General features: G+C 45.5%; 1 protein-coding gene across 4 annotated transcripts; it reads right to left on the minus strand.

Moving 5' to 3' along the window:
• Positions 1–8029: 8029 nt before the first annotated feature.
• STRN4 (striatin 4) lies at positions 8030–27411 on the minus strand. Of its 4 annotated transcripts, none has more exons than XM_042440506.1 (18): positions 27046–27411; positions 21859–21962; positions 21469–21542; positions 20539–20617; positions 20021–20221; positions 18358–18511; positions 17331–17481; positions 16670–16783; positions 16404–16519; positions 15687–15862; positions 15367–15414; positions 14996–15117; positions 14393–14563; positions 13354–13494; positions 12503–12601; positions 12188–12274; positions 11296–11485; positions 8030–11192 (listed from the first exon to the last, which is right to left on the minus strand). In XM_042440506.1, exons 1-17 carry the CDS (start codon positions 27400–27402, stop codon positions 11316–11318), a joined length of 2364 nt encoding a protein of 787 aa, XP_042296440.1. In that variant the 5' UTR covers positions 27403–27411; the 3' UTR covers positions 8030–11192; positions 11296–11315. The 4 variants fall into 4 exon arrangements, with proteins under 4 accessions (XP_042296440.1, XP_042296439.1, XP_042296438.1 ...); XM_042440505.1 differs by having other exon boundaries at positions 12503–12604; XM_042440504.1 differs by having other exon boundaries at positions 16670–16804.
• Between the last annotated feature and the right edge of the window lie 86 nt (positions 27412–27497).

The raw sequence follows: 27497 nt of genomic DNA on the forward strand, positions 1-27497 counted from the left end.
TAATACTAAACTGTAACAACAGTAAGAGCTTTTTGACAGTGGAACACACTTCCTTGGAGACCGGTGGAATCTCCTTCTTTGGAGGTCTTTAAACAGAGGCTGGATGGCCATCTGTCAATGGGGATGCTTTGATGGAGAGTTCCTGCATGGCAGAATAAAGGGCTTGGACTTGATGCCCTTGTGGTCTCTTCCAACTTTATGATTCTATGATTCTTCAGACAAGATGGGCTCCTCTTTACCCTTTCTCACCCTTGTTGATAAATCTAGAAAGTAAAGAGGAGGCAGAAGATCTGACTCCTAAACTGGGGGCAGCTTCACTCCAGTCTTCCTGTCTCCTGCCGCACAGAAACATCCTGTGAGCCCAGGTCAGCCGGCCACAACTTCCCCCAAAGCATAGACCCAGCCCAGGAGTCATGATTCCCAAGGCATTCAAAAGCCTAGCCTGGAGTAAGTATTGACATCCCCACCCTTCTCCAAGGAGCCCAGAGCAACTTGGCAACGTGACCCCTGAATGGATTTCTTCTACATGACCTGCCCACTGCGTATGCACAGAGACACCCTTGTTGGTTGGTTTTTCTTCATCTGGGTGAAAGTAACGCAGCACCCCAAGCTCTGGAAAGGATTTGAAATGTCCTTAAAATGCTTTCTTCAGCTAAAAATAGCCTCCAGGGATGCAGGTTTGGCTGAAAATACTGTTCTGGGTCACACCATGTTCTAGAGGTTTCCCTATGGGCCAGTCAGTATTGGTGTGGCCTGGAGGGTCAGGCAGACCTATGGTTGCTTCTCTTCTGTTATTATTGTTGTATGCCTTCAAGTGTGCTCCAGTTTACGGTGACTTGGATTGTGCTTTGAATTTAGTTTGCAGCATTGGAAGTAAGCCAAGGACTAAGGGGAAAAGTGGGAGGAGGAGAGAGAAACCGGGACATTGTAAACCCGGGTGTATCTTTTTCAGAAGAGGGTTGTCATTGCTTTCTTCTCAGGCTGCCCAAAGTCAAGAAACTGGTTTCCTTATCTGGACCCTGGCCTCCCAGAGCCCCAGGCCAACACTCAAAGCAATGCAATCAATGCAAGTTCACTCTGACTTATAGCAATCCATCCCTAGGTTTTTCTTGGTCTGCATCTGCACTGCAGAAATAATACAGTCTGACACTATTTTAACTGCCTTGGGATTTAGAGGTTTATAGTTTTGTGAGATTGCCTTCTCGGTCAGAGAGCTCCGAGTCTTTCTCTCTTGATGTCTCTGCCTCCTTTCCATTGCTTCTAATCTGTTCAACCAGCTCCCCCCCCCCTTTATAATAAGCATTGCTAGTGAGTTGATAAATGTCTTAACCGTCCAAAAGCAATTTGCAGCATTGCCAGAGATGTAATTAATAATCTCTCCAGGGCCACATTAATCTGGGCTCTCCAAAAGCTTTTAATTACCTGTCTGGCTTTGAACCGACTGCACTTACCTGGGCAAAATATTATCAGAGGTGATTTCCGAGAGGATCGGTGCAATATAGGTTCTCTTTAATGAGCAAAGGGACTGACATGGAAGAAACTTCAGAAACGGTCACCTATTGTTGAAACACAAGAGGCATTTGATCCCCTTTGGGAATATGGACTTGCATTGGCTCCAACCCCCCAGTGTAGACTCAGCAGAACCAATGGTCTCCAGATTAGTAGTTTTACAAAAACGTTCATATTGCCAAAGACAAATTGTCCGCACAAGTGGCAGAGATAGTGACACCTTTGCTTTCAAATGGTTCAGCAGTCACAAACTTTGTTTCGTGTACAAAATTATTTAAAAGATTGTGGATAAAATTACGCTCAGTTTATGTGTATAAGAAACATTAATTTCCTTTTTCAACCTGGGTCCCACCTTCAAAATGTCTCATCATGGTTATGCAAATATTCCAGAACCCAAAACCCTTCTGGTCCCAAGCATTTTGGACAAGGGAGGTTCAACCTGTAATCCGTGGGTGCGTGTTGGAAGGCACTTTCATTCACGTCTAGAAGGTCTGAAATGTTTTTGTCTACTTATACAAAACTGACCTGATCTGGTTGTTTCATTTCACATGTGCATCTTGTTAGTTTTGAATGAGCATTTGAACCATGCTGAATTCCTCTTCTGCTGTAGGAACCGTTCCCTATTCTTGCCACCCAGGAACACATCTACATTGTTAACTGAGGTATACCTGTATATTTGACCTGAGCTTTGCCAGGGCTGGTTGGCTAGGGCTATCACTTTACAGCACAATCCTACACATTTCTAGTCAAAAGTTAGTGTAAAGTACACCAGAGAAAGACTGTATAGGATTGCAGCTAAGGTATGGGAGAAAAGAGATTGTAGGTAGAGCTTGGAAATAGTACTTCTGGGGACACTCAACTCCCCAAAAGTAACATTTCCAAGCCCTGATTGTGGGGCAACCTTTTATAGTACATTACCATCCAACCATGGTAAACCACAACTCCCAGCATGGCTGACTGGGGATGATAGGTTCAGCAGCCTTCGCCTGAAGAAGTAGGTCATGCTTACAAAAGCTCGTGCTACCTACTTCTCTCTTTCAGTTAAGCCTCAAAGGTGCTGCAAGATGCCTTTGCGTACTGATTTTCCAGACTAACATGGCTGTGGCTTTGAATTGTCCCTAGAAAGAGATATGGCAGAGAAGATTGCTGTAAGAAATTGAAACACAGGCATGGTGCCTTCCTGTCTGTCACTCACTTCCCCTTTGTTTAAATAAAAGCTTTATGATCCACACTGCAAGCAAGATTGCCCTCTGGAGAAGGCCAAAGCAAAGGTCCTCTGCAGGCTACCTGGAGGCACACCTGCGCACCCTCTCTATGGCTGTGACTGTCTTCCGAAAGCAGACAGACAGAGCCATGCGCTCCCTGCTCAGCACCCCTGCCCCACCCTCCTTTGCCATCCCAAGGAGACCCAGCAGGTCCGACTGCATTTCATCGGGATCTGCCCTGACGTCACGGGCGCAGGGCCACCTTACCTCCAGCACAAAGGGCTAGGAAGGCAGGCAAGAGCGGCCCAGCTCAGCTTGCAGCTATAGGCCTGAGCAAACGGGGCTATTTGGGCATATAGGGGCCAGTGCTGGGCACCCCAATTCAAAATTGATGTTGAGAAGCTGAAGCATGACCAGAGGAAGGGGACTAAAATGGTGAAAGGTCTGGGGTCTCTTCTAATTCTATAATTCAGTGTAGCCTGTGTTGGACTAGGGCTCTGGGAGACCAGGATTTGAATCCCTGCTCAGCCCTGGGAACCCACTGGGTGGCCTTGGGCAAACCCCACTCTCTCAGCCGTAGGCAAAGGCAAACCAAATAAATCTTGGCACAGTGGTTGGAGTGTCCTCCAAGAATCCAGCCTCATTTCAACCAGACAACAAGGGCACCTTCAATGTATGTTGGCTGATTAGACTACGGCTCTCCTTATTAGGGAGGATGGCGGCAATAAAAATGAGCGTGTTGCCCAAACTCTTATATTTATTCCAGAATCTCCCGGTCATAAACACAGATAAGTGCTTCAGGGAATGGAGAAAGGAATTAGCGAATTTCATTTGGGAGGGGAGAAAAGCACGAATAAAATGGGACAATTTGATAGATAATAAACATAGAGGAGGTTTAGGAGTGCCAGAGCTACAAAAATATTATTATGCAAGCGGAATGGTCTGGGTGGAAGAATGGATTAAGTTAGAAAATGTTAGAATGCTAAATTTAGAAGGTCATAACATTAAATATGGATGGCATGCATACTTAAATTACAAGAAATGGAAGGAGGACAGAGAATTTAAAAATCATGTCATAAGAAAAGGGTTATTAAGGATATGGGAACATTATAGGAATAAGTTCTATAGGAAACTACCCAGATGGACGTCGCCACAGGAGGCTCACTTCGGAAAGTTTAGAAAAGGGAAAGAACAATGGATAAGATATGAACAAATATTAGAGGAAGGAAAAAAAGGGGATCTAAGAATTAAGACCAGAGAGAAACTAGAAAAGGAAAATATGAAGATTGAATGGTTCCCATACAAGCAATTGGAGGAAAGGTTCAAGAAGGACGAAAAACAGGTGGGAATAGAAAACCAGAAAAATGAGTTAGATAGGATAATTTTTGAGACACAGAATAAGAAGAAAATATCTAAATATTACGCGGAACTATTAGAAAGGGATGTGGAAAAGGAAAGGATTAAGGGGAACATGGTAAAATGGAGTCAAATGGTGCAGCATAACATAGAGCTGGAGGATTGGGAGAGATCGTGGGAAAAAACGAATAAATTTACCCTAGCCCAAAATATGAAAGAAAACTACTATAAAATGTTCTATTTGTGGTACACCACGCCGGTTAAAATATACAAAATGTATAAAAAAGGGAATAAGACATGTTGGAAATGTAAGAAAGCAGAGGGAATCTTTTACCACATGTGGTGGGACTGTAAAAAAGCCAAACATTTTTGGAATGAGATACACTGTGTGATAACAGATATAGTAGGAGGGAGATTCCAAAAAACACCTGAGTTATACCTATTGAATATGACCTGTAGAATAGAGAAAGAAATAGAGAGGAGATACTGGAAGATAATTTTGTATATGATTTCGGCGGCAAGGTTGCTATATGCACAAAGATGGAAAGTAGAGCAAGTACCAACTATAGAGGACTGGTTTAATAAGGTGATGGAAATGAAAGAGGCGGATAGACTGTCCAGGAGTATAAAAAGAAAAGAAGAAGATGAGGAAGAGGCTGAAGAAGATGTGTGGAATATAATAGAACAGTACTGGAATAGTGTAATGTAAACAAAAGGAAGTAAAGGGGGGGGAAGATAAAGAAATAGGATATGGGTTAGGCAGGGAGAGGGGAGGAAGAAGGGTAGGTGGAATGGGAGGGAAGAGGGGAGGGGGAAGGGAAGGGTAGATCTGTAAAAGGAAAAAAGGAAAAAAAAGTGTAAGTAAATATATATATATAAAAAAAAGGTGTCAGATACATAAAAAAAAAAAAAAGAAGCTACAATGTTCAAGATATATGTGGACTTTCAATGTGGAAACCTGACCTGTCTTTGTCTTATAGTTTTAATGTTAATTTCTATATGTTTAAATGTTTAATGTTAGTAAATGTCAATGTATTTGTTTATGTTCGATGTTTGTTTTCAATAAAAATTAAAAAAAACATTTAAAAAAAAAAAAAAAAAAGAAACTTCAGGCTGCAGTCCTGTACCTGCGGAGCAACACAAATCTTGAATACAATAGGATTTCCTGCCTGTGTGACAGGACTGCAGTGCCTTCTCTTAACTGTGGCGTGCAAAAGACTCATTTATCTTCACAGCCACACGGACCTAATTTTCTTAATGTGGAGAGATCTTGTAGCACCCTTGAGACTAACTGAAAGAAAGAAGTTGGCAGCATGAGCTTTTCTAGACTTCAGTCTACTTCCTCAGATGCGTTTGGACATAGACTACGTACGCAGTCTATAAAAGCTCATGCTAACAATTTCTTTCAGTTAGTTTTAAAGATGTTACAAGATGTCTATAGATACTGATTCTACAGACTAATACAGCTGTACCTTTTAATTTTCCTAAGGGTCAGATATTGCTGGTACCCCTATTTGTATGGCATGCTCATGGCTGGATTCAGTAGAGTTGTGTGAACTGCTGGTGCAGCTGATTTCATAAAAAAGCAAAATACACAAATGGTGCAGTGGAGGAGAAAGATTTGCCCACTTCAAACTCCTAGAGCTGTTTTGGGGTGTTACTCCGTGTCCTGTATTCTCCAAGGACACAGCAAGTGTAGTGAAAGACCTGTTCTGTCTCCCTTCACAAGGGGAGCTTTGTTCAAGACCAAGCTCACAGGTGTGAGTCTTGGCAGCCTTCTTCTCTACATTCTCTCCTTGGCTGAAGATCTTCATTCAAGAAGAGCTACAGTCCTTTGCATGCAGTTCCCCATGGGGCTTGGCACACACAACAAAAGGCAAGCAAATAGCTGGGTCAACAGAAGAGAAGCAACAAAAGAGAAACCTTGGACAGAATCAAGTGACAATGTAGGTGCCGAACTGGGGATGGGAGGCGAGAGCAAATGAGGGCACATCATTTTCATGCTCTCCAACTCTCCCCATTTAATAATGATCCCCCTTAATCCTCCCACTTTTCCAGCTGTTTTTTTAACAAGGTCCCAGTTTCCTTCTCTCACGTTCCCCCTTTGTCCTCCGTTTATTCCAGACTGCACACTGAATTCAAAGTGCAAAGTGGTCTGCACTCAAACACAGCAGGGGAACAAAAGGAGTAATCCTGCCTTTCCCAAGAGGCTCTGGCAAAAGCAAACTGCTGCCGCCTCTTCTAGCTAGTCCAGTGATGGCGAACCTATGGCACGTGTGCCAGAGGTGGCACTCAGAGCCCTCTCTGTGGGCACATGTGCCATTACCCCAGCAGAGAGTTTGCCAGATTTTGTTACTAGAAAGCCAGAGGGACATGGCACTTTGCAATAAATAAGTGGGTTTTGGGTTGCAGTTTGGGCACTCGCCCCCTAAAAGGTTCACCATCACTGAGCTAGTCTGTTCTTCCTCGCTAATAGCTTTGGCCAACAGGACCACACTCTGATGTTGCATGCCCACATGTGTCTCAGTATTCATCTGTGAAACGTTGGAAGGATATGCATTTGGCTCATGCTCCTCCTTTCTGCATCCTTTCATGAAGTCAGCTGCTGCTGCAGCAGCAGCAGCAGCAGTTCACACAACTGAAGCCAGCCCCTGGCTCTCAGTCCCTTGGGTCTGTGCACCTGCCACCTCCAATCTACCCCATGTCTGCGCACAGCCCAGTAGTTCATATGATACACAAGAGGAAATAGTGATGTCTTCTGGCAGCTGCCCCACCCAGACTCGCATGATTAGAAGTGCAATGCAGCTTGAACTGAACAAGTCAGATCCTATGCAATAGCCTCTGTCCCTACAGTCCTCTATCACATCAGTTCAGCATTGTTCAGACTATCCTTCCTTCTTTAAACAGGAATATTTTTATTTAAATTTCCTCTGGCATAAGGTACTGTATATAGTGCTGCCTTATTCTCCCCCAGCCCCAGCAAACTCAATGCAATGAGAATTGAGCACCCAACAGGAAACCTTGGTATCTCTTTGCAAAAATGATAATCACCACCTGTGACCAGTTTTAAATTCTTCCTTTTCTTCCTTGACTTCCTTTTTAAACTCATGGGATTGGGCCTCTCACATTCATACAGGTTAGGTTTCCCTTATCTGAACTGATTGGGACTAGGGCTTTGAATTTCAGATTTCCTTTGGATGTTGGAATACCTGTATTTGCATATATGTACCTAATGAATCATAGAGTTGGAAGAGACCACAAGGGTCATCCAATCCAACCCCCTGCCATGCAGGAAACCACAATCAAAGCAATGAGATATCATAGAGATGGGACCCAAGCCCAAATGCAACATTCATTTAGATTTCCTATACATCTTCTACACATAGCCTGGAGGTAATTTTAGACAATATAGTAAATAATTTTGTGCATGGGAATTTGTGTACACTGAATAATCAGGAAGCAAAGGTGTCAATAGTTCAGCCATTACAGGGGGGAAATCATTTTTGGAGTATTTCACATTTCTGGATAAGGGAGACTCAACCTGTTCGTGATAAGCCCAGCCTCTGTAAGCCACTCAGGCGAAGGTTTGTTGAACTATAACTTCCACAACTGCTATAGCCAGTTGTGAGAATATGGAATCTGTAGTCTGAACACAGTTCAGACTTGGGGGAGGATGTTGTTGCATTTATAAGATAAGGTAAAGCATTATCTATGAGCTGCCGTGGGTCCCTTTCTGGAGAAAGATGGCAAAGAAATGAAAGAGATAACTATAAATTTGGCCCAGAATTTGAAGTTGCTCCTCTAAACATCTATAAGGCTTCTCTCTCAATCCATGAGGCCACCATTGATTTGGAAAGGAGGATTGCACAAATCTTTCCCGATCACAAAGTCATGCCAGAGGCTGGAGAAGAAGTGGTTATTCCTATTCAATGTCACCAAAAAAACTCACTTTTATTCCAAAGGATTCTTTTTATTATTAATATTATTACTGAGGCAGTTTTTGTCCCACATACAACTTCAGTCTTGTGATTAAAGAGGACAAAAAAGGGAGAGAAGACAGAGTTCAAATAAATAGACAATAAAAAGCTAACCGGCGTTTTTAAAAAGGCAGGAGTGCTCTCAGTCTGGATAAATACAGCACACAGATACGTATCAGGGTCGGGGGGGGGGGGGTAATTGGGGACCGGCTGGTGCAAAGGTGGGGGTTAGACCAAAAGTTTCGCAAGTGGCTAGTTGTCGGGTGCCAGAGGGTGGCCCCCAGTTTGGAAGGAGGAAGATGAGCCTCTTATCCGATGTGCCCGTGAGATTCAGAGAAAGCACAGTCTTCAAAAGCAGTGTCTTTAACTCCCTCCCTACCCACCCACTGCCTCCCCAGTCCCTATTTTAGCTCAAATTAGCACTATTTTTATTTTAAAAAAGACCATGGCTCGTAGAAACTATCACACAGTGATAACGTGATCGTGGTTACTTCAGCATCAGCCCTTTGTGTGTCTCTTGGGTTTCGTTTTCCCTCCCTCCAATCTGATTTTCTTTTACTATACACAGAATATACAAGGAAAGAGGCATTTTAAACCCCAGGAACAACAATAAAGAGGACGTCAGGGAAGTTTAAGCCAGGTATAAAAGTTATCCCATCGGGAGAAGAAAGTTCCCACCATTAAAACCAAACCAAACCAAGAGACTTTCACGGTTTTACTCTTCCACTTGATTAGGGGAATGTGGGCACAACAGAGCCTCCCCACAACAAGCTTATCCTTTAGTGCTAAAGCAGACTCTGGTAGAGTCACCCAGAGCAAGTGCCGTGACCAGGAAGGGTGCTCTAAAGCCGTGCGTGTGTGTTGTTTTCCTGTAGAAGACATAGATATCTTTCAATCCCAATTTCAGACTGGTGGACTCAGCAAGGTGGAAGAATCCAGAGGCAGTGGACAAAGAGGCTTTGATGTGGCCATCAAGACAGGCAGACTCTATGCCAAGCCGTTTTGACCTGGAACCTTTGACCTTTCCCTTAACCGCCCACCTCAACAGGAAGACAAGTTGAAGTTCAACCCTGCCCTCCACCCTGAGGACATGCTCACTAAAATCCATGTGCAATTCATGCGCCAATCCAGCCAGCATTCCTTCTTCATTGTCTTTTTTTTAGTGTTTTTGGTAAGGATTGCCAACTGCAGGGTAAGTTACACCAAAGATAAAAAGATAAAATATTTAAAAACACAGTAATCCCTCCCTCCCCTGCAAATACCCACACAAGTTAGGGGGATGGAAGTTCAAGCTCCTGGCTCTCAAGGGTTGGTTCCTCCCCACACTTGACTTGAACCATGAAGCCAACACCTCTTTACCAGACTTCACATGTGATACCAACTCCCAAAGCTGATAAACCCAAGAAACCGTGACAGCACCTCCCCTTAGCAGTATTTGAAGCCCTAGATGTGCCCTCCCTCTAAAACCCACCCCAACCCCATGATGCCACTTGTAGTGCCCAATCTGGTTTGCTTTTTAGCTGGGGCCAGACCTGCCCCTTTACTTGGCTCTGGGAAGAGGCTGACTGCAAGTCCCAAGAAAATTAATGGTTGTAGGCCCTTCCCAGCTAGGGCATAGGGACGGAAGAGATTTATTTATTGCTGAGATGGGGTTGATCCCATAGAGGAGTGGAATCTGAATGGACCTTGAGGGGCGATTCCTTCCCCAGGAGAAAAACAAAAACAAATACAGCCCACCTCCCAAGACATCTGACTGCTTCCACAAGTGGAGCCAGTACAACTCCTGCCTTAAGTGCAAGCAGAGGCAAGATCTGAACATTTTGCCAGCAGAGGCAGAACTGTCAACCCAAGACTGCCACCCTTGGCTGCCTACCCCTTCCAAGTTCACTGGGAACTAACCCCACCTTGCTTACTGGTATGTTTCTTTCAATCCCCCTCCTTTGTGCTTCCCAGATCTTGCCATCACTCCAGCCCCTTCTTGAAACAATTACAAGTAACTAGGAGCCTATAGTCTCACAAGCAGCCCACCAATGACCCCTCACCATCTTGTCAATCAAGTCTCTCACCTATTTACTTAACTATGGTTGCTGCCTGCCCCTTCCTTTTTCATTTCCCACACCTATTCCCACTCCTCTTAACTGTGGCCTCTTCCACAATAAGGACAGAAGCAAAGCAGAGGCAGGAGCAAGCTTTCCTGCCCTAGCCAGGGTTTCTGGAAACAAAAGGTCGGAGGTAGGTAGGTAAAGAGCTCCTTCCTCCTTTGGTGTTCAAATACATTATCAGTATTGTGAAGGTGGGATGTTCAGCGTAGGGGTGCCTTGGGAGTCAAGAGGTGGGAGAGCTAGAAGGAATGAGAAACTCTAGGAAGCACATGGGGAGGAGAGAAAACCTGGTGGACCAAGCAGCTACCATATGATTCAGTCTCTCCTCCACACAAGAAGTCAAACCGTCAGCATGCAACTTGGAACGTATTACTGCCACAATAGGCTGCTGTTAAGAGCTGAAATTGGGGGGTGGGAGTGTCACTCCAATTGCATCTTCTGTCCCTCATTTGGCTAAGCTGAAGGAACACAGCCAAGAATGAGAGAAGAGGGAGAGAGAGGAAGTCGTGATGGCTCAGTTTTGGCCTGCCCTGGTCAATGTTCAGTAGCTGTGCTGCAGCTGGCCAGGGGTGTCCTTTTAAAAAGAAGGTCACAGGCCCAAGAGGGCTAAAACTTCTGGAAACGTCAAAACTTCGTGCACAAGACAGCATGGAGGCAAATGTTTTGGGGAGCTGCCAAAAGCCCTTTGCAACATCACAAGAGTCTCAACACCCTCCATTGCCACCCCTCCAACAATTCAGGGGGGAGGGGGAATCTTCTGCTCCCTGAGCTGGGAAATAATAAAAACCAGGCGACCTTGAAATGAGTGGAAAATATTTCAGTGCTGGTGAAGGTGAGCCCCAAGGTGAGAGAAGCAGCTGCCTTTCCCCCGCTGATCCCTGGTCTCATGCCTCTGCCACCGCTGTCCAGCAGGGATCAGTCCTGAGCTCGGGTTGAGATGGTGAGAGGCGCCCGTGGCGAAGAGGAGAGGTGTTAGCACCACTGGCTGGGCCAGAGAAAGAAATAAAGAAAACAACAGAACAGAGGAGGTCCTGGGGACACACCTAATGGGAGACAGAGAAAGAGTGAGTGAGAGAGAAAGAGCGCCCATGAAGAGGTGGGCCCGGTTGAGCTGCTTCCTGCCCCGCCCCTCTGGGTGTGGCTTACCTGCAGGCCCTGCCCTCTCCTCACACAAAGACCTTGGCAAGGGCGTCAGCCCCGGCGCTGGCAATCAGGGCCTTGCTGGGGTGGAAGGCCACGTCATGGATGGCCTCCTCATGCTTCTTGCGGTGGGCAGTGATCTCCTGCGTGCACGTTTTGTTGTCGAGGTTCCACAGCCGGAGGGAGCAGTCGTGGCCTGGAAGAGACAGGGGGTCAAGGGGTTAACTATGGGGGGGTCACAGGCCTACACATGGGTGAGACATCGAGGAGGGCATAGTGGTTTTCAGGTGTGCCTCCGAAATCCCTCAACCGTCTTCATTGGGGAAGTAAGAGAAGTGAGCCATATAGGGTTACTTTGAGGGGCAGAGAGGGATATGCATTTCCAAGCAGCCAGGTGCAAAGCACATGACCACAGATACCTCCTATCTACTCTGTTGCCTTTAGGTCGGTGGTTCCCAAACAGGCCATATTAGGTCTAGAGGAGGCTTTTCTCCTAACAGGAAGCAATGCACAAGTCAACTTCTGAGTCACTTCCTGTTACTAAAACAAGTCTGTCCACAGCCTAAAATGGTCAGGGATAGGGCATAATGAAAATTGCTCCTCTGCTCCCTAGCAGCCATTTGGGAGCGAGGTGGGGGGATGCTTTCTCTTTTTGGGGTGGGGCAGGGATGCAGCAGGAGGATATGTCCTCTGAAATTTTATTTGTCCATCCTTGCCTACAAGTCAGTGGAGTGCCACCATCTGGAGACAGACAAACAATCTGCAGTATATGACACACATACACCCCGCTTCTATATCCTCCCTTCTCTTTAAGGTTCCAATCTATACCGAAGGAATTAGTCTAGGAGCACAATGCCCCAGAAAGCCCCCTGGATATAGAAGAAGAGGCAAGACTTACTTCCTGACATAAGGAAGACACCGTTGGGATCTGCAGCAAGACAGGTGACAGCATCCAGGTGAGCCACCATAGAATGCACAGCTTTCCCTGTGGAAAAAGGAGAGTGTTCCCAAGTATTTCAGAACAACTGCAGAACATTAGCATTTGTATGTAACTCCTTCTGGTGGGCTATTTTGGACAAGAATACTGAGAACAGGATGATCAGTTAACAGTGTTTTAAGGAGCGACTTATTAAAAGTAGGAAGGAGGCAGAGGTGACAAGCTTGCACCACTGTATCAATTCCACCATTGGGCAACTCTCAAGCTGTCACCTACCTGTTCGATTGTCTAGAAAGCGGATTCCCCGGTCATCATGCGCTGTGATTGTGATTGGCTGGGTTGGGTGGCTCACCACTTGGTTGATCTGACTGGCCCCTGCTGAGAGAAGTTGAATCCCAATTTTAGGCCATGGTCAAGTTGGCTAAAAATCTTTCCTTGAGAAAAGAACAAAGGCTGGGTATATCTTCTGGGATGTTACATTACAAACCTATTTGGATTTCTATTCAGGGGACCTTGGAAAAGAAAATCAATTCTACACTCAAATTTTGGAAGACACTTGTTATTTTTCCTGCAGTATTAAAAGAAGATACCCTCAATTAACTAAGCATATTATTTTAATATGTAAAAAAGAATTGGCGATGGTCAGCACTATCCTCACAGAGGCACCCCTTCTTTTCCTACTCACCCACAAGACAATGCCTCTCCTGAAACTCTTCTTACAGTCAGACCATTGCACAACTAACCATGAAGTATCTTTGTGCTCCACAAGGATTGATTTAAGGCAGGGATGGGTAATGTGGCTGGCTTTGCCACCCCTGTTTTAGAGCATTTGCTATTCCCCCTGCCCAAAATAAGCTAACTAAAACGGATATATTTAAACAAACGATTACTCGTTCAATGAAGTAACTAAAACTAGAAGGGAAAAAGCAATAAATGCAGCAAAATGTCCTGGAGAGAAACACATTACCAAAGTTCTTAAACGGATTCAAGCCTAACCAAGATGTACTGACTTTCCCCCAGAACTAGAGAGTCCCTGCTCCCAAGACTGCATGTCTAGAAAAGTCTCTTGTTCCAATTAAAGACAAGAAATCAACTACATGGCTATCTTCCCTCCTGCCCATACTCACCATTGGCTGGTCTAGATTCCAGTGTCAGGACAGGGCAGGATGTCTCCACATCATAAAGAACTGCATAGCCTGTCTGAAAAGCTGCCACGGCATGTGTGGGTTCAGTACTGGAGAATGTGATGGAAGTTGGGATTCCATTTTCTACAGAAGAGGAAAGAGAAAAGCATCTGGACACCAGATCTGCATCGTACGATTCAAAGGATGAGCTGGAGGGGGAGATTTCCAATTACATGCGATTTCTCCTTACCAATCACAATAAGCCTTGCCTAATCTTGAGGTTGGATGAACCTCTTCATGGCTTCAAAATACAGGACCTCCTGCTGCCCCCATTTTCCCAGCTTTGAGAACCCAATTTCTATGTTAAGAAAAGACTTGGCTCCGATGAGGTAATGCCTCAGATACTACAGAAGCCAACTAATACTGCACATGTTGAACCAGGTTGGACCAGAAATAATGAATGCTCTGCAAGGAGAAATAGTTCTAGACTACCAGTTCAAGACAGCAGCTGCCAGTTAAGAAGAGGAGGGCTCCCTCTACTGTCCATTATTTAGCACAGTCCAAAAGTTGCTTCCTATACCTACTTCCTTTTGGTAACTGCAACAGAATGACAGTCACACCATCTTTATTGATTTGCTACTGTCAGTATGATTCCCTTTTCTGGGAAGCTGAGAGGAAGAGGAACTATGATCAATTAATAAATTACATGCACAAAGCTTGGAGAAGGTTACTGAAAGTCCAGTATTATTGAAACCTTGTTCCTGGAAGGCTAGGAGGCTGCTGCAGCCTTTGCCCTGGTTCAGCTAGTATGCCAGATGAGCTCATTCCTGGGGAATGCAGACTTGGCCAGAGGGGATTATGCCTTAACTGCCTCAGTTTTTCTTATGCAAGGAATACTCAGAGGTGGTTTGGCACTGCCATCCCCTGAAATACAAATTACAGCACCTGGTATTCTGTGGTGGTCACCATCCAAATATTAACCAGGCCTGTAGGGTATTTAGGCATCTTTAGAAGCCCTGATAATAAAAGAGGCCCAGCTCACCACTCTCTGTGTTGTAAGTGCTGAGGCAGGAGGAGTCACTGCTGCTTGGGTCCCATATCCTCACTGTGCCATCTGCAGAGCAGGAGGCTAGGCGGTTCTTTGAGGGGCTGAAGGCCAGGCCCCAGACAGCATCTGTGTGGCCATCCAAAACGTTGCTGAGCATGCTAGGGTCTGCACAAAAAAGGGAAGTTTAACATCACTGGCCTGCCATTAAAATCAACGCAGCAATGAAGGAGGCATGAGACTTCTGCAGTTAGTTTGTATTAGTGCTTCTCAACTTATTCAATGTGGTAGGATTCCCTCTTCCCACCTCCTTTTGCCAGGGGCTGGATGTTAACAGGAATCATTACTGTACTGTATTGTATTTTCATTTTGTTTTGTAAACCGCCGTGATCATAGGAACGGCGGTATATAAATAAAATTTCAATCAATCAAATTACCTATGCCACCATCACCACACGCTCTCAGATCTAAATGTGCAATGTGAGGGGTCACTTGCAAGTTCCTTCCCCTGTAAAACCACAGTGATTATCAGCCACTGGCACCCAAGAAGCAACGAGGTGAGATGCTGCTGAGTTAGGATGAGCAGATAACGGTCCCTACCATAACCGTCGTAAGGATCCATGCTGAGATCTGGGATCCTCCAGCAACGGATCCGTGTATCCAATCCACCGCTGTAGCAGTACTCGCTGTTGCAACCCATAGTGACAGAAAGCACAGGACCCCTATCAAGGAACAACAGGTATGTGAGAGACAGGGAGAAAGATCAAAGGGTGAGCTGGTCTTTAAACCAGGAATTTTCTGCCTTAAATACTAAATAATGTAGTAGGCCTTGAGCAAGGAATAATCTTGTTGCTGTATCTCAGGCAGTAAAGTATCTTAGGCACATATACAGCTCATTCAGGTAGGGGGTCAGCTTTCAATAAAAGCCCCCCCCATACACACATATACTGTACTCTTCTATACATACACACCTGTGGGCCCTGAATGCATAGACAGGTTCTACATCTAAAGCTGCATTCCTGTAATGGCAGAGAAGGAGAGACAATGAAAAGATGAGTCAGGCAATCTATGCTTCTGCACATTTTTAAAAAGCCAGTATGTTATTTACATGGAGCTATCCCCCCACACCAATAGCTCCCCCAATCTGGTCCACAGCAGATTAGCTTTGACAGATTGACCTTCACGCTCTTCCAACAATGACGGGCTCTTTGGTTTTGCTGCCTCCAAGGGCTGACCCATTTTTATGCTAACTGCTCTGGGATATAAGTTGGTTGATTCTCTTAGTGCTCACTTTTTGGCTGCCACTGTTTTCTGGAGATTCCACAGCTTGAGTGTGCCATCCTCTGAAGCAGTGACCAAGGCAGACTCCACATGGTGGAATGCCAGAGCCCGGATGCCATCGTAGTGACTCCGCAGGGTAAACTTCGGGTTCCACGTCTTCTTAAAGGCATCTTTACTGTCGGAAAGCTGTAGAGGAGAAAGAATAATTAGTTATCTATGTGCCCCTTCTAAATCTTCCTTCCCCTCAAAAAGAGGGGTCCTTAAACTTTTTGTGCCATCAAGCCCTTTGGCAGAACTGCAAAGTCTATGGGTCCCTTCTCAAAATAATATTTAAATTTTTGAGATATCTGCAACAATTGCAAAGTGGTATGAAAATATCTACAATTTCTATTCCTGATGAAGTCACTAGTAGTGCTGACACCACTGTGATTTGTTGCCTACATGCATAATTGAAGGAAATGCTAAATTTCCATTAGAGAGTTTAGTGAAAATATAGATGCAAACTTTCTCCCATCCAGGTTCATGGATCCCCTGAAAAGTGCAAAGACCCCAGGCAGAGTGTCTGTGGACCCCAGGTTAAGAGCCTCTGCTTTTGAAGGACTTCCACACCTGCTTTTTCTTGCTATGACAGTCACCTTGCAGATGGATGAGCAGAAGAGGGATTGAACAGGCAGGAGATGGGGGAAATCGAGCCAACAGTGGAAGTACAAGTTCTACAGCTACTCACATCACAGCTTAGTTCATTGTCATTGGTAACTGTCAGATCAGCGAGGTCGCCCAGACTGACTTCTCCCCCACCAATTGTGTCCATTATAAACACATCCGAGGAGAACCCCAGTGATCCTGTTTTGAGGAAAGGGGAGAGAAAATATTTTATATGTGTGGCAACATGCCAGGCTGTACAGAAGAAAAGGGGAGGAGGCCAGGAGAAGCAGGATACACACAAAAGGGAACAGGAAGATCGAAAGCTCAGGGGGCTAACTAATCCATCACCTTCATGAGATCTGGGCTGACCGGAGATGGCTGAGGGCATGGATGGCTTAGGAGGAAGTCCATCCACATCACGAAGGTCGGCAAGCATACCTTGCAGCTTCACCCTGCGGGTTTCTGTAAAAGGCAGGCAGAAAACTGAGGAAGAGAGAAGTCCATAAATCTTTAGACTTTTCTTTAAATATCTCAAAGGTTGCTATGTAATAATGGAACGAGCTTGTTTTCTTCAGCTTCAGAGGGCAGGACCAGAAACAGTGGATTCAAATTACAAGAAAAGAGAGTGTAACTAAACCTTAGGAACTTTCTGAGAATAAGAGCTGTCTGACAGTGGAACAGACTGCCTCAAAGGGTGGTCGATTCTCCCTTTGGAGGTTTTTAAGCAAGGTTGGATGGTCACCTCTTAGGGGGTTTTAATAATGGATTCCTGTGGCCTATCATATTCTTTAAAAAGGATCACTCCTCCACCATATAACAGCTCACAAGTCTCAGCTTCTGCTGCAAAGTGATACCCATTGGATGAACCCTGGCAATTTATGAAACAGCGTACTGGCATTTTGATATCCTCACCCTGATACAGTTCTTTAGGACACAATTCAGAGATCTTACATGATAGATTGCCCATAGATCTTAGACAAAAAGGAGGGAGACTGAGTTCTGTAATTACCAAGCTCATTGCCATCTCCGGCCCGCCGTGTGTCCCCGGATCCCTCGCCGTTCTCCCCAGAGCCCAGAAAGTCAAATTCGCTTAGTGCATCCTCAGAGTCTTCGTCATCATCTTCATCCTCCACTTCTGGCATCAGGGGCTTATTGGTGAGCTGAGAAGAGAATGGGACAGTCAGAGTTTGGTGAGTCATCAATGCCCTCACAAAGAACAACACTGGTCTGGCTAGAGGAAAAGTTGCATTTTAGGAGTATGACTAGATCAATTTGGAGGTGGGAGAGATGGCAGAGGTGTTAGGTACTCCATTCTGTCCCCAAACAGAGAAAACAGCTTGGAAAAAGTTTCTTTTTCACACTATACCTCCCAGAATCCTTCAAGGGCTGAGCTAGGAAGTGGCAATTCCCATTTTGCTTTTTCAACTTGGATGGGTAAAAAGTTAAGACTGAGAGACAGGCAAAATATTCAAGTGACATTATCAACTGAAAAGTGAGCATACAGGTTTAAATGAAAACCTGTGACTAATGTGTGGGCTTCCATTGCCTTAAGGGAATTGCCAACAAAGGCTACAATCCAACTTCTTCTTAATGAAAATCACTAGATACTAATTCCCTTCAGAAATGGAACACTTATTAGATCAGCCCCCCTGCTATTAAAAGTAGGAGCTGGCACTGCAATCTCTCCCCCACTCCAAAACTGCAACCCGTTTTCTATTGTGCCAACTGAATGACAAATACACGGGTAATTCTCTTGCACAAACATGCTTGCTTCTTGTTTGGGAAAACTGAGCTAATCACAGAATAAATTAGGTCTATGCCTTCTTTTTTTCTGTCCCTTTGACTAGGCAAAATTGGACACGAATCTTCTCAAGAGTGCTTGCAACTTTTTGACTGGCAAGTATAAAAATGTAGTAGGATGAGAGGAATTATTTGACCAAATGAAAGTTACATTTGCTAAGTGGGTTGGTAAATGAAGTAAAAGAGGCAGATGATTCCAAATTATTATTATTTTAAATGGAGGAGGAGAGTGGTACCTTTACTCGCTGCTTTTTGTGCTGCCGCTGTGTCTCTAAAGGTAGGCTTTCCAAGTCCTCCTCTTCATCACTATCTTCTTCACAACCCTGCAGGAAAGGGATCTTCTCCATCACTGTGTTGCTAATTCGGTCCTTTGCCTCTTTCCCAGCATTCCTGCCAACCAGAAAAATAGGAAGAGTCTAACACGGGAAGATGCAGTTTGAAGCCTGTGGCACCCCTCATGTAGAAAGACAGGGAAAAGTACAGTTGACATTATAGATTTCTTTTGAATGGTACAAAATGTTTTGTTTGGAGATAGGATACCAACTCCTAAAGCAAGTGCATACAAATTTTCTTCTTGGTTTGATGCAACATGTCCATTTCTGGTTTACCAACGCTCACCAACTTCATTACACATTCCATGCAAGATCACTTACAGCCTTCCTTAATCATAGCCCCTTCTCCCAAACAGAACATGTACACTTTCTTTGCTATACAGGAGACAAGAAAAGACCAGAATAACTCCGTCTGAATGAATGGCAGAAAAGAACTATGAAAGCCAGCATTAGCCAGGACCTTCCTTGGAGGTAGATAAGGATACTTCCCACTGTCCCCACTCTGAAACTCAGTGGTGAAATCCTCTAACACTTTAACTACCAGTAGGAGGTAGAAATACGAAAGACTTTTATATAAGAATACATATGGTATTCGTTTATTACAATTCTTACTCTAGGTCTTCTATTCTCAGTTCTTTTTATGGAAATCAGTTTATTATTTCTGCTTGATGCTATGCAGAACTAGTGGTGGCATGATAATTTTGTTTTCATAACACTTTCAGTTTCTTCTGCTTTAATTTTATTAATTTGTATTTGTTTGTTTATCCTGAACCAAAAGACATTCCTTATAGTTCAGGTGTTTCTTACAGTTCCAGACTATGTAACTCTATTTACAAAACAAAAAGATAAATGAGCAAACCAGCATGTTAAATTTTTCATTATATTCTGAATAAACTGTACTCTTAACATAGCAAACATGACAATTGCCTGCCAATCCAAGTTACAGATGATGAAATTTAATGTTCCTAAAGTAACAAAATGACTTTCGATTTGGAAACAGTGCTAAGATTGCATTTTCCCAACAACTTTCAGTCCCCAAAAAACTGGGAAAAAGAGTTGTCTGTGCCCCCACATGGCTTCAAAATTTCCAGAAATTTCACATGCCTACTGGCAGGGTACAGTTAGCCCCAATGTATCCTTGGATTCTGCATCTACTGATTCAACCATCCATGGCTTGAAAACATAACAAAAGAAAACCTTGATTTTGCCATTTTATATAAGGGACATCATTTTACTACATCACTGTATATAATGCAACTTGAACATACACAGATTTTGGTATCCATGAGGTGGGTGGGTCCTGGAACCAAAAACCAGCAAATACCAAGGACCCACTGTATACTGCAGGAAATATCAATAAAGATTTCAGTACAGAGGTTAGAGACTGGTCCAGGCTTCACTCCTGAAAGAAGTTGGCCAATGAGAGCAGTGAGTAGGGAAACTGGAGAGAAGTCACACTCTCAGTCAAATTAGAGGTCTAGCATATGGAGAGTGGGTGTTCACTTTCTTTCCCCCCCTCTTTCTCACTCTCACACAGAGCCCTACAGCCAACGCAGCTGCCACTCACCTTTTGATCTGCTCCTCTATCTGCTTGACAAGGAGAGACTCTCCCCCGTTCAGACCAGGAGGCCCTGAAGCTGGCCCCGTCCCCAAGCCACTGGGCTCAGCAGCGCCATTCAACTCCACGGAGCAGCGTCCCAGCAGAGCGCGAACCCGCTTGGAACGCATGTCTAGGATAGTGTCTGTGTAGCCCACTTCTTCCAGGTACCTGGGGAGTTCAGTCACAAGAGGGAGGAGGAAGCATATGTCTTCAGTTTTGTGCAGGCCAGCAACTGATAGGCTCTATGTCAAATCTCTCTAGAGCAGATACTGGAATTATCAAGCCTTCAGATATTGAGTAACTACAACTCCCTGGACAGCCAACAGTGAAGAATGCTAGAAGTTACAGTCCAACGACAATTCCCAACCCTGGTTTAAAGAGTAGCTGCCCCTTTGGCAACCAGCTTATGAGAAATTGCTGGCAAAGGTCCCTCATCCCCTTCCCTGGATTCCCAGAACCTCAGCCCTAGGAGTCTCACTACTCACTGACGGAGGAGCTGGCGGCCTTCCTTCCACATGAATTGATTGCTTTCCAAGGAAATGGGCTCCGCTGGTCCATTGGAGACTAGGTGTAAAACAATGGAAGGCTTCCATTAGCAATGAGTGCTACCATAAGCACATTTCCAACTGCTGTGCTATACTAAGGTTTGTTAGGATAGGCAAGGCTCAATTTTCTGAAATCAGCCCACACGGAAGCGAGGACTGACATGTGTAGCAGTTTAAGTGTTGGACTAGGATTCCAAGAGACCAGGGTTTGAATTTCTGCTCAGTCAGAGGCACCCAATGGGTGACCTTGGGCAAACCATACATTCTATTAGCCTCAGAAGAAGGCCATGGCAAACCTCCTGCAAAGAGACTTTGCCAAGAAAACCCTAGGATGAGGTTTCCATCAGTCAGAGTAGACTTAAAGCACATAACAACAAGAACAACAGAGACCTCAAGCTGAGAGGAAGCCCTTTTCCTCACTTCAATTGAAGAAAGAGGCTGTGACTTGGGAAAGGGTAGCATTCTGTATAAGTCCAGAGGCACTTCGCCCTTCCTGGCTAGTAACTTCCCTCCAAAATATGACCTTTTCCTACCTCCCAAAGCTTTGGGGGCATAGTTCGTTAAAAAGAAATACTCAAAGTACTGTGGGATAGTCCATCTTCTGGGGGGTAGTCTTAAGGATGGCAGAAATGATAATCAAAAGTTGCCTACCCAGGATTTATACTAGTTCTGTCTCTTATAACTAGCAGAAAGTCTCTTAAGTTTGAGGAAACACCACTCAATCCCATATACTCTGCTCAACCTACTTCTTAAACATGACTTTTTAAAATCTATCTAGAGCCATCTAGGCCCATGATAATTTACAAATTACAAGACAACAGGTCCCTGCTAGAGACAAGAAATCCACAGACGTCTCACACCCCACAATACCTGGTTCTGATGTATCAGGTTTCTTTTCTCCTGGGTTCAGCTCAGTGCCAAATTTCAGCTTGTGATACTTTGACCTGGAACAGGCAAAAGAACCTTAGGAACCAATGTGGGAAACAAATACAGCAGTAAATATTTGTTACTGTCTTTACGGAAAGCAGATGCTATCCAACACAATGGTGAAGTGACTGCCACCCAATCATATCTGGATGGCATTTAGAGATGAAAGAGCCCAGCTTGTACCTTCCCACCACAAGAAAGGGAAATTTCACTGCCTCTCAAAACAAGGGCTCTGGCTTCCAAGCTGAGCAACTAAGAGGTCTCTCTCAATTATGGCTGTGAATGTCTATTCTGTTTCCAGAAAGAGGACATCTTGGTGTGCATGCAGCTCACCTTTCCTGCTTTAAAGCATATTCCAGCATCTTTATCCTCCGCACAAGATCTGTCTTCAGGTTTTCTTGGCCCTTCCTCTCTCCCTGAAGAAAGGCCACTTGTGCCTAAGGGAGCAAGAACTAAAAGTTAGGGACACAGGATTCTGACAATATGGCACATATATTCCTGTCCAGAAAAAAGGCATTACATGCAGGTACACACTCGGGTAAAGTTTCAGGCAAACCCTTTCAGCAATATACACTGGAATAAAATTAAAACTTCCTTTGAAGATGCCATCCACAGCTGCTGGTGAAACGTCAGGAATAAACTCTTCATTTTTGTGGGTTTTTCAGGCTATGTGACCATGTTCTAGAACATGGCCACTCAACAAACGGGAGAAGCAGGGTCTATATTTCTACACTGCAGAAATAATGCAGTTTGATGGAGCTTTAACTGCCATGGCTCAATGTTATGGAATTCTGGGATTTGGTTTTGTGAGATATTTAGCCTTCTCCGTCAGAGAGCCCTGGCAGCTAAAGCGGCATCAAAGGGCATTATCTCCGCAGTGTAGATGGTGCCCAGGAACTGGGTTGTCTGAAGGGAGAGAAAGAGCTCTGAAACTGGCTTTTCATGGATGTGAGGCTAAGACACAGACTCATTTACTTCCCTTCAACAACATCTCAGACTCTTGTCCTAAATTCAAAATCCTGCTGAAAGATTAGGCTGCATAAGTGAAGAGGCTTAATGAACTAGTACTTCAAGGGGGCCTTAAAAAACCCAAACTGTGCTGTCTTTAAACACAAATTTAAGCCTTTCAGGATAAGGAGACTAATCTCATTTGACAGATAGCTTGAAAGGGTGATTTGCTTTATCATTTCCATGGTATTTTTTTTTGGCTGCTTGCTTACTGTGTGGTCCTCAAAGTTTTGTTCCCCACATGCAGTACATATAGTCACTCCCACATTCACCTTTGGGATAGTAATTCTCCAAGCTTTTGTATCATTTCAAAGCTTCACACAATGGTTCAACGGACCTTCCAGGGTCCAGAGGACTGGGACTTTCTGATTAATAGAGACAGTTACGCTAACCTGCTAACCCTCTCAGGCTTTCCTCATTCTCTCTGAGTTGAGCATCATTTCTCACAGTAGCGGTACAGCAATGGATTTCCCCAGCAACCATATATTGTTATGAGCTATGTCTGAAATCAGATGCAGCATGGTGTAGTGACCTAAGGGTTGAATTGGGGCTCTGGGGGACGAGGGTTTGAATCACCACTCATTCATGAACAAGTCCAGTCTCTCAGCCTCAGAAAGTGGGAATGGCAAACCCTGCTATGAACAAATCTTGCTAATAAAATCCCACAATAGGGTCGACTCAAAAAAGGAGCTGAAGGCAGACGACAACAAAGCTCTGTTGTAATGCTAAATATTTTGGAATGGCTTAGACCTGAATGTGCATTGGGCTTGCAAAAGACCTGCTCTTGTGGGGTGATAAGAGTTGCTCGAAACCGGTTTGTTGATACCAATCAAACCTGCTGCCTGTATTTCCGGACTCTCCTTTGGGGCGTGGATGTAGAGACTGTTATGAGGAACACATGCCCTTCACAATTTATTCACTACACCCCTGGACTAGAGAAACCCGTTTGTTGAGTGGCGGCTGAATGGCAAAAAGGAAATTGTATACACCACGACAAGTTAAAGCACTTCTAGTTCATCTTTTTTGGTGGGTTTTTCAGGCTATGTGGCCATGTTCTTGGAAGAATTTGTTCCTGATGTTTCACCTGCATCTGTGGCTGGCATCTTCAGAGAAGAAGACAGTCCTGTTTAAGAGTGCTTTAACTGCCCTGGCTCAATGCTAGGGAATTCTGGGAACTAGTTTTGTGAGACATTTAACCTTCTCTGTCAGAGAGAACTCTGGTGTGACAATAAACTACAATTCCCAGGACTCCTTAGCACTGAGCCAAGGCAGTTAAAGAGGTCTCAAAGTGAATGATTTCTGCTGCAGTGTGTTTTATTAAGCTGCAAGTGGGCAACTGTGGCGGGGGCCAGTGTTTGCCCCCACAGCAGGCTGCACTGCATCATTTTCAGCCAAAAATAGCACCCAGAATTGACTTGCAATTGTGATCTCCAGATTCCCTGGAGTTATTTTAGGTTTTGGCAAGTGGGTGTGCATTTGAGAATATCCAGCACTCACAGCACCAGTGAGAGAGTTTTGGGGATTTTTGCCCCTGTGCATTTTTTGGGAGCATAGAGGGTTTGGAGATTTCAGGAGGGGAAATCAGAGGCCCCAAGAAAGAGGCTGGGGCCCTCTGCAGCCTATACTTTCCCCACCACTGTAATGGATGCTCCCAAGTGTCAGTTTGGAGAGAGATTTTTTTCCCTCCGCGGACTGAGCCTCCCACACCGTTTTGGATGTAGACAACCTGTCGCTTTTCAAAAGAGCTGAAAGAGATTTGACAGAGCCAATGCTTCCTCTCTTCCACCCCAAGCTTCCTCCAGTAGAACAGGCTTTTAGCACAATTCAAAAACTGGTTTATCAGAAGAATAAGAGGACGAACATACAGATCTATAAAGAGAAAACCTGCTTCCAAACTGCCTTCAGTTCCTCGGGTGTGTGTGTGTGGGGGGGGGGACTTATCACTTGTCCTTAGGCTTAAGTAGACTTCTTTTCTGTCCAATGCCCTTCCCCCAAATACAAGCATCCCGTACAATCTCAGTTCCCAAAAGATCTTATGGCAATGGGGACAGCTGCTTCCCAATCACCTGGGAACAACAGGCACTGATCCTCTCCTGCTTCTCACATACGCTTCAAGGTTATTATCCCCTTTTCTTAGGGAATGGCTGGCTGTGATATTCACCCACTCCATTGCCATGTGGTCCTTCCATGTGCCACCCATCAGTTGGAGAGATGTCACTTACGCTCTATCTCTTAATTTTTTTTCAAGGTAACACTTTGGGACAAATTCTCCATGCCTACTCATGTGTGGGCCACGGCTTTCTCTCCCCATTCCCTACAAAGGAAAGAATCTCGTTCTCTTCTCTGTTTGCTATACCCAGGCTCAGGTCCAGGAATGCTTCTGAATATCCCCCAGTCAAGTGAAGGCAGGCACTAAACACATCCACTCAACATGGCCATTGTTTGGATTAAAATATCCCATCCATCTTCCCTGTTCCTATTTCCTCCATTAGGTTTTGGGCAGGCACATAACCACTCACCTAAAATAATTTTTAAAACAACTAAGCCTAAGCACACCTACTTTGAGGCACCTTTCATTGAAATTAATGGGGACTGAAATCCTGTTTGGGGGATTAGACTTCTGGATCATAAGTCCAAACAGTTTTTGAATTAGCATCCCTCTCAAATGCACACTTCTTATGCATATCTTCCCCTATTCTGTAATGAATGGTAATTGAGACAGCACTGGAAGCATCCTACCCAACTGGGACAATCTCAGTCTATGTTCAGAAGAGCTGTCTTTCAATCACTGTGGAGCTCAGGAAGCCTACATTTCCCACCATTGGTCTCTATAAATGAGGGTGAAGATCTCATGTGCAGCATTTCTAGAAGGGTCTTAGGATTTGGGGAGAAATGCCCCCTCAAACCTCTTTCACATATCTTTTAAGTCACTATTTTGAAAATCACATCACATTTGGGAGGAAAGCAGAGCCTGACATTTCCTATCCTCTCAAGCAACATTGGGCAGAAGAAGGAAGGTTTTCATCTAGAGGTGGGCCAGTGTGGCGGCTAGGGATGCCTGGATCATGCATCCCTCACAATTCAAGATTTGAACCATGCTACATGAATCTGCTAGATCCATCCTAACTGCAGGAAGAGGCAGTAAGATGATTGGCATTTGAGATGCATTTCATGTCACAAAACTTCAGCCACATTCGCTCTTTCTTCCAGAATGGCTTTGGGCAGCAATGTCCAACTGTATTTCTTTTACGGCCAAGAAAAGCCTGTAATAAGGTCACCCTGGGGTTGCCATAAATCGGAAATGACTGAAGGCACACACAACAAAAATGACCACCCTCTTTCTTAAGGGGAAGAGAACAAATCCAATATGCATCCCCATCCTTTTCATTGCTGGACAGAGACCTTTAACAGGCCCTCTCCCCCCCCCCCCACCATAAAGATGTGAATAGCAACCATTCAGACTGCAGAATTAATGCAGTTTGACACCACTTTTGAGGTGTGGATGGCTAGGAATAGTGAAGGGTAGATGTGATTAGTATGAAGAGGTGATGTAGGATAGGACATGTCTGTGTAATGTGTAATAGGTGAATGTACAGAAGGATGAACATAATACATTTAAAAAAGGGAGAAGTCCAAAGATTGAAGGAATAAGAATAAGACCTGGATGAACAATGGACGCAAGCTGCAAGGAAAGAGATTGCCCCTCAACCTCAGGAGGACCTTCCTGGCAGCAAGAGCAGTTTGACTGACAGTGGGACTCTCTCCCTTGGAAGGTGGCAAGGTCTCCTTCTTTGGATGGAGGGCCATCTGCAGGGTGGGACTGGATCAGGGCCCTTCTTGGGTCTCCTCCAAAGCTATGATTCTATTACTGTTTTCCCTACTGACTGAGATTGCATAAGCTCCGTGAATGAGTCTGTTGTAGCCACAGCCAAAGGGGGCTGGCCCAGATGGGGGTCTCTCTTCCAACTTCTAAACCTTGCCAAGACAACCCTGGGTCAGAATGGCACTAGGCTTCTGGGCGGCTGCAATCTGAATCCCTGCTCAGCCATGGGAACCCACTTGCTCAAGCCACACTCTCTCAGCCTCAGGGGAAGCCCTCTGGGAGAGACCTCGGGGGGGGGGCAGTCAGTCCGGGCCCTTCCTGCCATGCAGGAACTCCCTGCCAAAGGAGTCACCCCTCTGGCAAACCACCACCACTACCCCCCCCTTGACCAAAGCTAGCCAAGAAAAGCCCAGGGGAGGGCCCCCAGGAATCCGAGTGAAGGGGAGGCCAAGGGAGGCCCCTCTTCGCCCCGAGCGAAGGGGGGACGGAGGGAAGCGCCTCTCTCCTGGGCGCCGAAGGCAGCCAGGTCCCCTCGGCCACCATTTCCCCGCAAGATGGCGGCGGCGGCGGCGGAAGGAGGAGGAATCCTCCGAGGAAGACCCCGAAGGAGGCCCTCCTCCGAAGCCTCGGCCGCAGAGGCCTTGATGGAAGACAGACATAGATCCCTATCCCTCTCTAGCCTTCCTGACCTGGAGCTCTGCCCTCTCCGCCTCCCAGCGGCTCTTCTCGGCCTCGAAGCGGGCCCACTCGTGCTGGATGAAGTGCAGGATGCCCGGGAGGCTCAGCTCGGCCCGGTTCGAGGAGGACGCGGAGGAGGAGGACGAGGCCGACTGAAGCGACGGAGGAGCCGGAGGCTGAGGCGGCTGGTCTCCCCCCGCGGAGGAGGCCAACAAGGCGGCCTGCTGCTGCTGCTGCTGGGCCCGGAGTCCCGCCGCTCTCTCGGCCTCCATGGCGGCGGCGGAGGCGGCGGCGGAGGCGGCGTTGGCCGGCGGCGGCGGAGGCGGAGGCGGTGGCGACTGCTGCTGCTGCCGCGGCTGCTGCCACATAGTGAGCCTCAGGCGCCTCTGAGAGGGAAAGGGACCGAGCCACTCTGGCCGAGAGAGAGCGCAGCGGCAGCCCACTTCCTGCCAAATAAGGAGCC

Source organism: Sceloporus undulatus, chromosome 9, assembly GCF_019175285.1.
Source record: "Sceloporus undulatus isolate JIND9_A2432 ecotype Alabama chromosome 9, SceUnd_v1.1, whole genome shotgun sequence".
Classification (NCBI taxonomy): domain Eukaryota; kingdom Metazoa; phylum Chordata; class Lepidosauria; order Squamata; family Phrynosomatidae; genus Sceloporus; species Sceloporus undulatus.